General features: G+C 39.9%; 1 protein-coding gene across 1 annotated transcript in view; it reads right to left on the reverse strand.

Moving 5' to 3' along the window:
- TANGO6 (transport and golgi organization 6 homolog) overlaps positions 1-14222 on the reverse strand; it is a 151738-nt gene that overhangs the window by 123535 nt on the left and 13981 nt on the right. The window contains exons 4-7 of the mRNA XM_080645013.1: positions 13180-13321; positions 11000-11136; positions 4555-4717; positions 2951-3033 (exon numbers count right to left, since the gene is read on the reverse strand). Of these exons, the coding sequence (XP_080501139.1) occupies positions 2951-3033; positions 4555-4717; positions 11000-11136; positions 13180-13321 (525 nt within the window). The remainder of the gene's footprint in view (positions 1-2950; positions 3034-4554; positions 4718-10999; positions 11137-13179; positions 13322-14222) is intronic.

The following is a 14222-nucleotide window of genomic DNA, read 5'->3' on the forward strand; positions in this document are numbered from 1 at the left end:
CTCTCCATCCAAATGTCCATCAACTAATGAACAGATGAACAAAATGTGATATAGTCATACAATAGAAGATTACTTAACAAAAAAAGAGACCAAATATTGATATATGCAACACAGAACCTCAGAAGCATTACGCTAAGAGAGAGAAGCCGCCACAAAACACAAAAGAGCACATACCACATGATTCCCCCATACAAAATATCCCCAAAAGGCAAATCCAGCAAGGCAGAGAGCCCATTAGTGGTCGCCTGGGGCTGAGAGTGGGAAGAGGAAGTGATTGTAAATAGGCACAAGGCATCTTTGGGGGGTGATGGAAATGTTCTAAAACTGTATTGTAATAGTTTCGCAACTCAGTAAATTTACTAACAATCACTGAATTGTACAATTAAAACATTATTTTATGGTCTGTAAAGTATACCTCAATAAAGCTGTTTTAAAAAAGAAAGTACCCTAAAAGAGGCCAATAACACAATTTTTTAATGGACAAACTATATGAACAATTTATAGAAGTGAAAAAAAGGAACAATTTACAGAATGAACTTAAAGCACAAAGTGATGCTTAACCTCACTAGTAATAAGAGAACTAACTGCTAATTAAAACTATAATGTACCAAACAGATTAGCAAAAACTCCATGGAAACAACTCAAATACCAATAGAAAAATAAACAAATATATGGTGATATAGTCACATAATGGAATAACATCTAGTGGTGAAAATGAATGAATTAATGTCACATACATTGCAATGCCATTAAAATAAATTTAAAATCATATACAATGATACTACAAAGAGCTTAAGGGATAATAAGTACAAATTCAGTATAGTAATCCTTTCAAGTAGAGAATTTCAGCTGAGTGATGGGTGCATGAGTGTTTTACTCTTCATATTTTTTGTATATTTGAACTATTTCATAATAAACTAAAATTTGAAAATTTACTCTACAAATGTTTAATTTACGCCCTAGCCGGTTTAGCTCAGTGGATAGAGCGTCGGCCTGCAGACTGAAGGATCCCTGGTTTGATTCTGGTCAAGGGCACATGCCCAGATTTCGGGCTCGATCCCCAGTAGTGGGTGTGCAGAAGATAGCCAATCAATGATTCTCTCTCATCATTGATGTTTCTATCTCTCTCTCCCTCTACCTTCCTCTCTGAAATCAATAAAAAAATATTTTTAAAAAATAAATAAAAATGTTCAATTTACTACCATAGAAAAGAAATGAGATATATGGAATATAAATTTTTTTTAGATAGTTTATTAATTTTTTACAGTGAGGAAGGGAGAAGGAGATTTAGAAACATCGATGAGAGAGAAACATTGATCAGCTGCCTCCTGCACACCCCCTATTGGGGATGTGCCCACAACCAAGGTACATGCCCTTGACCGGAATCGAACCTGGGACCCTTCTGTCCGCAGGCCAATGCTCTATCCATTGAGCCAAACCGGTTAGGGCGGAATATAAATTTTTAAATTATTGAGATATAATTCACATGCCATAAAATTCACTCTCTTAAAATATGCAATCCAGTAGCTTTTAGAATATTCACAAGATTGTATAACAATCACCACTATCTAATCCAAGAATATTTTCCTTACCTCAAAAAGAAACCCCATACCCATTAGCAGCTAGTCCCAATTCTCTATCTACAACCCCTAGCAACCACTAACCTACTTTCTATTTCTATGAATCTACATATCCTGAACATTTCAGATAGATCGAATCATACAATGTGTGGTCTTTTGTGTCTGGCTTCTTTTTAAATATTTTAAATCACAATTATTTTTTTAATCCTCATCTGAGGATATTTTCCCATTGATTTTTAGAAAGTGGAAGAAGGAGGGAGAGACAGAGAGAAACATTGATGTGAGAGAGACACATCGACTGGTTGCCTCCTGCACGAGCCCCGACCAGGACCGGGGTCAGGGAGGAGCCTGCAACCAAGATACGTGCCCTTGACTGGAATCGAACCCAGGACCCTTCAGTCCGCAGGCCGACGCTCTATCCACTGAGCCAAACCGGCTAGGGCTTAAATTATAATTTTTAAATTCATCTATATTGTGGTATGCATCCATATTCCATTCCTTTTTATGGCTAAAAAAATAGTCTATTATGTAAACATATCACATTTGTTTATCCATTCATCTATTGATAGACTTTTGGGTTGTTTCCATATCTGGGCTATTATGAATAGTAATGCTATGAATATTCTTGTACAGATTTTTATGTTTCCATTTTTCTTCGGTATACACCTAGGAGTGGACTTCTGGGTCATATAACTCCATGTTTAATTTTGTGAGGAACTGCCAAACTATTTTCCAAAGTGGCTGCACCTTTTTACATGGAGCATAGTTTTGAAAGCTGATTACTCTTGTAAATATTTTTCGTTTATAAATTTATTGAAATAAACTTTAAAAAAGAATATTTACCCCAAGCCTAACACAATGGATTTTATTTTTGACTAAAAATATGTATTTCATATATATCATATAATCATAGAGGATATACAATTTACTTTTTTTCATTTTCAGTTTATATTTAGGTAGTCATTTGCAGGATCCATTTATTCAGACTTCTTTATAATAATGGTAATTATTATCAAAAGTTATAAAGTAGATTCAAAATGTTCATACACTTTAGGAAGCCTACAGAATTGTAAATGCCTCTGTCACTTTCTTTAAAAGGCATGCTTTCATCAGTGGCATGTGCTAGTTAGAGAATATAAACTGTTTAAGATTCAGATAAATTATGAAAACTGACAGTTTCAAAATGTATCAGTTTTTTTTTCACTAATAGCTTATAGTTTCCAGTTTCAAAAAATGAAAAGATTTTGATGATTTGGAATAATTTAAGATTAACCATTCCAATTCCTAAAGAACCAATTAAAAAGGCAAAGTTATTTTTAAAGACTCAGTAAAAATATAAGCTAAAAACATTAGTGACTCAAATTACCAACCTTAAATACATCCTCAATACATCTACTAAGTTCTTCTTCTGTCACCAAAATGGTCCCTGGCACCATGTCATTCTCTGGAATCTCTAGAGAACAAAAACCAAAATTACCCACACTCAAGCCAACAGAAATAGATGTCATATTTTTTTTTTTTGCCGTTTTTTGAAGAATATATTGATTCCAGAATAGATTCCTATTAAATATATAAAGGAATTTTAAGTATTTACTCAACTATCATGTTTGTCATGTCTGATTAATTTCACTTCACCAAGGCTGAGTCTGGTGAAGTTTTACTATGAAAAAGAATTAGACTTTCTCCATGATTCCACATCTCCCACCACATACTAGTACACCCAGAAAAATTCACACTACAAAATGACTTCTACACAAAGTCTACACAGACCTAAATTTGTGTAGACAAACTTTTTTTTTCTTCATTTTTAACCTTAGGAACTACTATCTAGAAAAAAATTTTTTTTTTAATCACCAAGAGTGCTATAATGATACTCAGTATCCCAGCATTAAACTCAATAAAGCTATACATACTAAGAGAAGTGTTGAAAATGTCAATCTTTTAAGACATTAAAACAGAAGTAAACACTGGCTAAATATGGGAAAATCTGAGCATCAAAATGAATGACAGAAGTGTTTGGTAACCAATTAAAAAAGAATCTAAATATCTATATTGATATTTAAATAATTTTTTTAAAGGAGCGAGGCAGGAAGAAAGAAAAGCTCTTCTTTACATTAGAATACCAACTAACAAAATAGAAATAACAAAAAAGATAGTCACCATTTTACTGGTAAAACTCATCAATGGATTTTAAACCATAGTATGAAAGACTATTGGGAAACAGTATTCACACAGACTATCACACAGTCTCAGACTATCATGACATAGCTTACTTATTAATTACATAAGGGAGGACGATATTTTACAACGGAGAAATCTGTGTGCTACTACGTTAACTAAATTATCCAATATAACATTGCTAGTAATGGGATAAAGTGATCACATATGTCCCTTAATCTGATGGAGACTGAAAAAAGAACCATCATCCTATGTAGTATCCTATGTTTAACCTGGATCTAATCATGAGGAAACAATTAAACAAATACAAATTAAGAAACATTCTGTAACCTAGGCTCTTCAAAAATATGGTGGTGAAAGACAAACAAAAAAATGGAGAAGTATTCTATATTAAAGGAAAATAAAAAGACATAAGGGAATGTAATGCATGATTCTTGGCTGGATTCCGGATTTTTTAAAAATAGTTATAAAGGAAATTCTTGGGACAGTTAGAGAAATCTGAATAAAGTCTGTATATTAAATGATGTCTACAACTAACTCTCAAATGTTTCAGAAAAAAATGTACACGTATCGAAAGAGAAAGATAAAGCAAATGTGGCCCAAAAATAACAGTTGGTCAATCTAGGTTCACTGTATCTTCTTAGAACTTTTGTGAACTGGATTTTTCAAAATAAAAAGTTGGGGGAGAAAAAGGTAAAACTAAAGTCACTGATATACCAGACTGAAGTCATTTAAACCTAAAACACTGAAGAAGATCCTTTAGAGGGGCACCCAACCACCAGACTTCCTCTCTTACCAGCTGTAGTCAAACATCGATGTAGAGGCGCTAACACTGGCTGAAGCAAATACTTTGCTGCCAATTGTGGGCGTTCTCTTGACATAGTTATGAAGGTAGTGGTGGCAACTCTCTGAAATTGTCGTGCTGTTAATTTATCTTGAAAGTGAAATAAATCCAGGATCTAAAAGAAAAAGTATATGAAGTAAAGAAATACCAACCTCTTTACCAGGGGCATTACATTAAGAAGAAAAAGCACTAATTTCTTTAGGCCCAAAAATAAACTCACTGCAATAACACTGATTCAACAAAATCATTTTTTTAAAATTTAACAACCCAGTATCAAAGGTTGTGAGAACTGAAGAGACTATGTTTTCATTAAATAATTTTATAAAATACATGCTCATTGTAGAAAATCTAGAAAATAACGTTTTGAGAATAAAATTAAATCTTCCTAAATCACTAATAATCATTTTTGGTGTATTTTTTCCAATATATTTCTGTATAATTCTTTTTTCTTTTTAATTGAAGCCACAGTTAATATTCAGTTTTGTATATTATTAAAATATCATCTATATATATAAAACCCTAATATGCAAATAGACCGAACGGCGGAACAACCAAGCAACTGAATAACCGGTCGCTATGACATGCGCCGACCACCAGGAGGCGCGCAGAACATGGATGGCGTCAGCCGTGGCAGGATGGTGGAAGAGGTGAGCAGGAGCGTCAGACAAGGCAGAGTGCTGGTCACTGTCATCAGGGCAAGCCTCTGGGGATTCTGAAAATTCTTTGCTCCCCTGCACCGCGGTCCCGTCCGGCGCTCGCACCTGCTGCTGGCGCTGGCCCCAATCACTCTGTGCTGTCAGCAGGTGCGAGTGGGGCTGGCGCTGTCAGCACTTGGGAGCAGAGCTGCCGGAAGAGAGGGGACTGGGGGCCATGACGGGAGGGGCTGGGCGGGGGAGCAAAGGATGGACCGAGACCCGCCCCTGTGCCCACCACAGCCTTATGGCCCACAGTTCAAGATGCACGAATTCGTGCACTGGGCCCCTAATACTGTTATAAATTCCTCAAAAATACTATATGGTGATATATATCTATTCAAGCTGCAGGTAAGAATTTATTAAATTATTTCCTAATATCCAGACATTCTGTTTCTCCCCAAATTTTGCTATTATAAAAGCACCACTAAATAAAATTACTGGGTCAAGGTATATAAGTACATTTAGAGCCTGAAGATCGCCTGTCATATTTGAACTATCCCAGACAACAGCCTATTTTCTCAAAGACAAACATAGATCTCCAGTGCCTAGGTGGGTTTACCACACTCTAAAAGCAACTGATAGAAAAGTATATTTCTGTTCCTGACTTAAAAGTGACTCTTGCACTTTTTGCAGGCAGGAGAATCTCTGCCCAAAAACTGTACGTGACCTCTGACACTGCCAGAAAGACTCAGCCTGAAACCTGTGACTTGATTTTAGCCTTTTGTCAAGTACCAAAACTAAAGCTGCTAGTTTCAGAAAGTATTTATTTATAATTGCAAATACTAACTTTATCCTGTAACATTATTTATATGTAGTATATATACATATTTTAAAATATATTTTATTGATTTTTTACAGAGAGGAAGGGAGAGAGATAGAGAGTTAGAAACATCGATGAGAGAGAAACATCAATCAGCTGCCTCCTGCACACCTCCTACTGGGGATGTGCCCGCAACCAAGGTACATGCCCTTGACTGGAATCGAACCTGGGACCTTTTCAGTCCACAGGCCGACACTCTATCCACTGAGCCAAACCGGTTAGGACTATGTAGTATATTTCACTATAAAACCTTTTATTTTATTTTTTTATTTAATAAATCTTTATTGTTCAGACTAGTGACCAGAGGAAATAATTTAATATTGCTATTTGCCCTTTCTCTATAATAGAAGTGTCAGAGATGAAAGAAAATTAGTAAAATGTATATGAAAACCTTCCTCCTGTCAGAGTCCGGGGCTCACCACAAGACCCAGAGTCAAGTCCCCGCCCACCCACATGCACCTCAAAATCACATGAGACCCAGACCTGGCCGGCGCCCCCTCATTGGGCTAGATCAGCCGTGGGCAAACTACGGCCCGTTCGGTTGTTCTATCCAGCCCGCAGAGCCGAAAGAGCGGAGGGTTCTCTTCCTCTCCCCTCCGCTCCTTCACTTTGAATTTATATTAGTTCACACAAACACTCCATCCATGCTTTTGTTCCGGCCCTCCGGTCCAGTTTAAGAACCCATTGTGGCCCTCGAGTCAAAAAGTTTGCCCACCCCTGGGCTAGATCCAGACCCAGCCAGTCCCAACCTTGTCAAGCCCTGCCGGGCAGGGGGCATAGCCTCAGGTCCCCTGGCCCGGTGCCAGGACAGGGGGGCGTGGCCTGAAGTCCCCCAGCCCAGACCAGGGTGGGGGGTGTGCCTTGAGGTCCTTCGTCAAGCCATGCCAGGTGGGGGGCATGGCCTGAGGTCCCCCGTCAAGCACTGCCAGGCGGGGGGGGAAGGAAGGGCGGCGCAGCCTCAGGTCCCCCGGCCCAGCACCGGGAGGGGGGGGTCCAGCCTCAGGTCCCCCATCAAGCCCCACCGGCAGGGGGGCACAGCCTCAGGTCTGAGTTCCCTGGACCCAGCACTGGGGGTGCACCTTGAAGTTCCCCATCAAGCCCTGCTGGGTGGGGGGCACGGCCTGAGGTCCCCTGTCAAGCCCAGCCAGGCAGGGGGGTGCAGCCTCAGGTCCCCTGGCCCGGTGCTGGGGCAGGGGTGTGGCCTGAGGTCCCCTGTCAAGCCCCGCTGGTCGGAGCGGTGTGGTCTGAGGTCCCCCGGCCTGGTGCTGGGGTGGGGGGCTTGGGCTGAGGTCCCCTGTTAAGCCCCACTTGGTGGGGGGCATGGCCTGAGGTCCCCCAGCCTGGTGCTGGAGCGGGGGGAGCAGCCTGAGGTCCCCTAGCCCAGCACCAGGATGGGAAGCGCACCTTGAGGTCCCCTGTCAAGCCCTGCCAGGTGGGGGCAGGGCCTGAGGTCCCCTATTAAGCCCTGCCAGGTGGGGGACACAGCCTGAGGTCCCTGTCAAGCCCCAAGGCGGCGGGGGAGGGTGCAGCCTCAGGGCCCTGCTGATTGCTCATTAAGTCTCCTTATGGGAACTTGGCCTCGGTTGTGGGTGCAGCCATCTTTGTGACGGAGTGATGGTCAATTAGCATATTCCCTCTTTATTAGATAGGATTATTACAATTGTTCCTCTTTTTTCCTCCCACAGCTCACCTCCACCCGGTTCCCATCCCACCCTCTGCCCTTACCTCCCCCCCACTGTCCTCATCCATAGGTGTATGATTTTTGTCCAGTCTCTTCCCGCACCCCCCACACCCCTTTCCCCCTGAGAATTGTCAGTCCACTCCCTTTCTATGCCCCTGATTCTATTATATTCACCCGTTTATTCTGTTCATCAAATTTTTTTATTCACTTGATTTTTAGATTCACTTGTTGATAGATATGTATTTGTTGTTAATAATTTTTATCTTTATCTTTTTCTTCTTCTTCCTCTTCTTAAAGAATACCCTTCAGCATTTCATATAATACTGGTTTGGTGGTGATGAACTCCTTTAGCTTTTTCTTATCTGTGGAGCTCTTTATCTGACCTTCCATTCTGAATGATAACTTTGCTGGGTAGAGTACTCTTGGTTGTAGGTTCTTGCTATTCATCACTTTGAATATTTCTTGCCACTCCCGTCTGGCCTGCATAGTTTCTGTTGAGAAATCAGCTGACAATTGTATGGGTGCTCCCTTGTAGGTAATTAACTGTTTTTCTCTTGCTGCTTTTAATATTCTCTCTTTGTCTTTTGCTCTTGGCATTTTAATTATGATGTGTCTTGGTGTGGTCCTCTTTGGATTCCTTTTGTTTAGGGTTCTCTGCTCTTCCTGGACTTGTAAGTCTATTTCTTTCACCAGGTGGGGAAAGTTTTCGGTCATTATTTCTTCAAATAGGTTTTCAGTATCTTGCTCTCTGTCTTCTTCTGGCACCCCATAATTCTGATGTTGGTACGCTTGAAGTTGTCGCAGAGGCTCCTTACACTATCTTCAAATTTTTGGATTCTTTTTTCTTTTTGCTTTTCCGGCTGAGAGTTTTTTGCTTCTTTTTATTTCAAATCTTTGACTTGATTCTTGCGATCCTCTTGTCTGCTGTTGGATCTCTGTATAATATTTTTTATTTCAGTCAGTGTATGCTTAATTTCTAGTTGGTCCTTTTTCATTTACTTGAGGGTCTCGCTAAATTTATTGGCCTTTTCTAGAAAATTCTTGAAAAACCTTATAACCATGGTTTTGAACTCTATATCCAGTCGTTTGCTTTCCTCCATTTCTTTCATTTGTGACCTGTTTCTTTGTCTCCGCATTTTGGCTGCTTCCCTGAATTGATAGAGTGGCTCTGTGTGCTAGGTGTCCTATAGGGCCCAGTGGGTCGGCCTCCCCAGTTCACCTGAGGTGGACACTCTTGGTGCACCCCTTTGTGGGCTGTGTGCACAGTCTTGTTGTAGTTAAGCCTTGATTGTTGTTGGTATCACTGGGAGGAATTGACCTTCAGGCCAATTGGCTGTGAAGATCAGCTGTGTCTATACTGGGAGAACTTCTGTGCTGGAGACACCCTTATGAGACAAGACTTGCAGAAGCCTCTGGGTTCAGGTTGGATGGGGCGGAGTCTCAGGGAAGAGCAGACAGCATTGGCTTCCTGTCAGCCCTGCCCTAAGAGGCTCCTGGGTCTCAGTGTCCAGTGGTAATTGCTGCAAGCACCTCTGAGAGAAAGCCGCCCTCGAGTTTCGCCTACTGCCAGACAGTCCAGTTTCTCCCTGAATGACTCTGTGTCCCCAGAGTCTTGCCTGGAACTGGAGTTCAGAGCAGTCGGGAGCTTTTGTCTCCCTCCCGCTTGAGAAAGCCAGCCGCATACTCAGTTGCCCACCCTCTCCGCGTGCACGCCTCGGTATCTCTGCCTTCCACAGTTCCTGAGTCTCAGTGTGCTTTTCTCTTTCCTGACAGTCCAGTTTCTCTCCATATGAGTCTGGGTCCCCAGAGTCTCGCCCAGAACTGGAATTCAGCGCAGTCAGGAGCTTTTGTCTCCCTCCCACTTGAGAAAGCCCGCCGTGCACTCAGTTGCCAGTCCTCTCCGTGCGCACGTCTCTGTACCTCTGCCTTCTGCAGCTCCTCTGAGTCTCAGTGTGCTTTTCTCTTTCCTTCTAGTTGTAGAATTTCCACTCAGCCAGCCTTCCTGTGGTTCTGGATGATGTCCGTTTTGTCTTTTAGTTGTAATTTTGAAATTGTTGTGCGAGGCAGCAGTTTAGGTGTTTACCTATGCCGCCATCTTGGTTTCTCTCACTATAAAATCTTTACATTGTGATATTGTGTTCTCATGCATGCCTACCCATGAGAACCCTGATCAGCATAACAAAGAACTACTTTCTTTGGACTATACTTCAAAAGCCATGCCTTACATTTAATTGCATGGGGAGTACTGATTAAGAAAACTCCTTCCACATTGTTCACCTATCAGATTAGCAAAGATAAAAAAGTTTTGTAGCATGTTGTATAGGCAAAAGTGTAGGAAACAAATACATAAATAGTATCAGTTAAAAATTTAACTGTATATACTCTTTGAACTGGTCATTTCAATTCTAGGAATTTTTCCTATGGTAGGACTTGCACATGTACAAGATTTATGAGTATTAACTGTAGCATGGCTTATAATAGCAAAATAATGAAAACAACTCAAATATCCATTAGGGGACTGGTTAAATAAATTATGGTACAATAGTGTAATGCAATACTATGCACCCACGAAAAAGAATTAGGCAGCTCTATATGAAATGAGTATATGAAATGATCTCCAAGGTACATTGTTAAGGTAAAAAAGCAAAATGAAAAACAGTGTGTGTAGTTCATTATCATTTGGATGAAAATTAGACTATAAATACACATACAAATACATGTAATTATATATACATAGCACACAGAATATCTCTGGAAAATAAATAAGAAATTGGTAACAGTGACTACTTCTGAGGGACTAGGCAACAAAAGTGAGAGGGAAACTTACAATTCTGTTTACTCTTTTGTGCTTTTTAAATTATGTGTCATATTAATTTACCTTATTTATTTAACACCTATTTTTTAGCTAATTAAAAACACACAGAAAAGATAAGGAATGAGATAAAACTTTAGTTTCATAGCCCAACTCTGACAGCAAGCTGGGTGGGCTACTTACATAATAGTGATGAAGTGTACTTAAACCTAACAATTAGGTTGGTGTCTCCAACAGGTTTTTAATTCACTTATTAAGAAGGTTGCTCACTGAACATTAAACTTAAATATTACATTGCTTTTACCTCAATATTAGAGGAACATTAAAAATCCTCTTTCTGTAAATAAGCAGAAAATCCTCAAACTTTCAAAAGAAACAAAATGACTTACCTGGGGGCAGGTATCTCTATAGTAGTCCTCTGGTGAAAGAGACTGCTGGGGACAAGAGGCCAAAATCTTTGCAATCAAGTCACACTTTTTCCAGTCAGCAGCTGTTGCCTCCGCATCACTCCCACCAGCTGCCCCAGCTGTCAGCAATGAATAGAGATGTCAAAAACTTACAGCAGTTTCCCAGGTAAGGTCCTAAAAATTTGAGATAGCCCTGGATGGGTTTTCTCAGTGGTTATAGTGTGGGCCCGTGGACCAAAAGGTCGCAGATTCGATTCCGGGTCAAAGGCATGTACCCGGTTGCAGGTTCAATCCCGGGCCCCCAGTCAGGGCTTAAGTGGGAGGCAACCAATCGATATGTCTCTCTCATGTCAATGTTTCTCTCCCTCTCCCTCATCCTCTCTCCTCACTCCCTCCCACTCTCTCTAAAAATCAAAGAAAAAAATATTCTTGGGTGAGGATACAAAAAAAAAAACTTTAAAAATTACCAGGCATATGCATACAATTCAGTCATAAAAAAGGAATAAAGGGCTGATTCATGTACAACATGACTAAACCTAAAAAAAAAAAAATGAAGCTAAGTGAAAGAAGCCAAACACAAAGATCACAAATTGTATCATTCATTCCATTTGGATGAAATATCCAGAACAGGCAAATTCACTGAGACAGAAAGTAGGTTAGTATTTACAAGGAACTGGAGGAGGGGACACGGGGGAGTAATCGCTAATGAGTATGAGGGATTTGAGGGGGATAATGATAAAAATGTTTGGAATTATGGCGGTGCTGTTGGCGCACAGACCATGTGCTTCCCCAAGCACGACCTCTACCCCAACGACCTGTATTATATTTTAATGTATATGTGAATATATTGAAAATAATCTGTTTGTTTTTTCCTGGTTTTTGTTTGTTTTTGTTTTGCTTTTAGCCTTTACATGCTAAGATCACAGGCAGACTTTGTAAGGACGGTTGAAGATCTCCTGCAAGGTTAAATTTGTTTTCATGTAAATATTCCAAAGCAGGCTGCCTTGTGGTTTTGGCCAGCCTTGTGCTGTGTTGATAAGATTGATTTACAGCTTAAAATCACTCTACTTTATCCAATGTTTACTGAACTTTTTATGTAAAAAATAAAATTAATTAAAGAAAAAATGTTTGGAATTAGATATTAGTAATAGCTACACAACTTTGTGAATATACTAAAACCACTGAACTGTATTCTTTCTTTATTATTTATTTTTAACTATATTTAAAAAAATTGTTTGAGATTTTTCTTGGGTTTTTTTTCTTTTCTTTTTTTTATTGATTTCAAAGAGGAAGGGAGAGGGAGAGAGAGATAGAAACATCAATGATGAGAATCATTGATCGGCTGCCTCTTGCACGCCTCCAACTGGGGATAGAGCCTGCAACCCTGGCATGTGCCCTTGACCAGAATCGAACCCAGGACTCTTCAGTCCACAGGCTGATGCTCTATCCACTGAGCCAAACGAGTAGGGCTATTTTTAACTATTCTTAAATTTTTTTTTAATTGATTAATTTTTAGAGAGAGAGGAAGGGAGAATTGAGAGAGGGAGGGAGAAAGAGAGAAACATCAATTTGTTGTTCCACTTATATATGTATTCACTGGTTGATTCTTGTATGTTCCCTTTTCTTATATGTGCCCTGATTGGGAATTGAACCCTCAACCTTGGCATATCAGGACAACACTCTAACCAACTGAGCTACCTGGCCAGGGCGTGGAAATGAATCTCAAACTTCATTCCAAAGTGTGTATCTCTAAGGTATGTGCAGCTTCAAGATAACTCTTTTGTGTTTTAAGGCCTGAGGCAAAGTCCTCTTAGCACCCTGCTACAAAGCCTTTTCCCACTGAGAATTTCACATTTTCTTTAGGGTTTTACTTAAACTTTCTGTGCAATGTTTTCCTCTGATATTACAAATCATTTGAAATAGCCAACAATATCATTCAACAATGTGAACAGTGTGTCACGACTGTTTTAGAAAAATGGCAAGAAAATAGTTTCTTTGGAAAAGAAATTCATTAAGGTTTGACTTCCAAGTCTAATTTCCTTAATCTCTACAAAAACACATATAGCCTCAATCAAGTTTAAAGGCAAATGTTAAAGATCAGTAATTCACTCTGACTTGAAGGAAAATGGATACTAAAGTAACAGAAACATTTTCTTTCTTACCACCCGCTCCTTCCAAAATGCCCCGGACCACTGCCTGAACACCACTGGGTCTCATCAACCTTTCAGAGAGCAGCTGCCCACACAGACGCCGAAGCCAAGTGGGGGCCCGACATCTAACTTGTGTCTTCACATCGGAGCAGGACTGAAAAACGAAGGGAAAGTATGAACTGAATGTCAATGAAATAGATGGGATGTGTAGAAATTATTAAAACATATATAATGAGACAGACTGACAATAAATAGTATGCTATACAGACTTCAAAAGAAAATTTTTTCCTTAAAAAAAAAAGACTCCTTTACAAAACCTTCTTCCTCATTTTAACAAAGTAAAAATACAGTAAAACTTCAAGTGAAACAGCAAGTGAGGTTTCAAACCCAGAGACAGACAAACACATCAGTGAATAAAATACAGATTTGGGGAACCCAGGGTTTATGTGGCCAGTCTCTGAATGCAGTCCTTCCAGTTGAATCTAGCTTCCAAAGAAGATTCCTCTGAACACTCCTCACCACCAGCAGGACAGTTCACAAGAGAGAGGTCAGGCACTCTAGTCTTGCCTCCATGGCCTTACCTACTATGATTCCTTGTGACACAGCAATTTCAAGAAAGAGGTGGATTTCTTCAAGGGCTCCTTTTTGAGAGCTCTGTGAAGCCATCATGAACAAACAGACTTGGTGTCCCTTATTTTGAGCAAAAATGTTAACCATTTTTGGGCACTTGTGAGCCCAAAATTAGTGAAAGAAACAATCCTAACTAACCTGTCCTCTCTCTTATATTTATGGAGGAGTAAAAATTACCATTTCTTGTTAAGAACCTCCCACATAATCTCAAAAGGGACTTGTAAAAAAGGCACTGCTGTCATCCCATTTTATGGATAAGAAGTGAGGGATGGAAAGGTTTATTAATTCATACAGCTGCACACTGGGGTTGAATTCTAGTATGCCTAACTCCAGAGTCTCTACTTTTTACCACATTATCATTAGAATGCATTTGTTTTAATCTGGCAAACTGTGAATTTATTCAGAGAAGCAGAGTGTGAGGCCAG

The sequence above is a fragment of the Plecotus auritus genome, assembly GCF_963455305.1.
Source record: "Plecotus auritus genome assembly, chromosome: 10".
NCBI lineage: Eukaryota > Metazoa > Chordata > Mammalia > Chiroptera > Vespertilionidae > Plecotus > Plecotus auritus.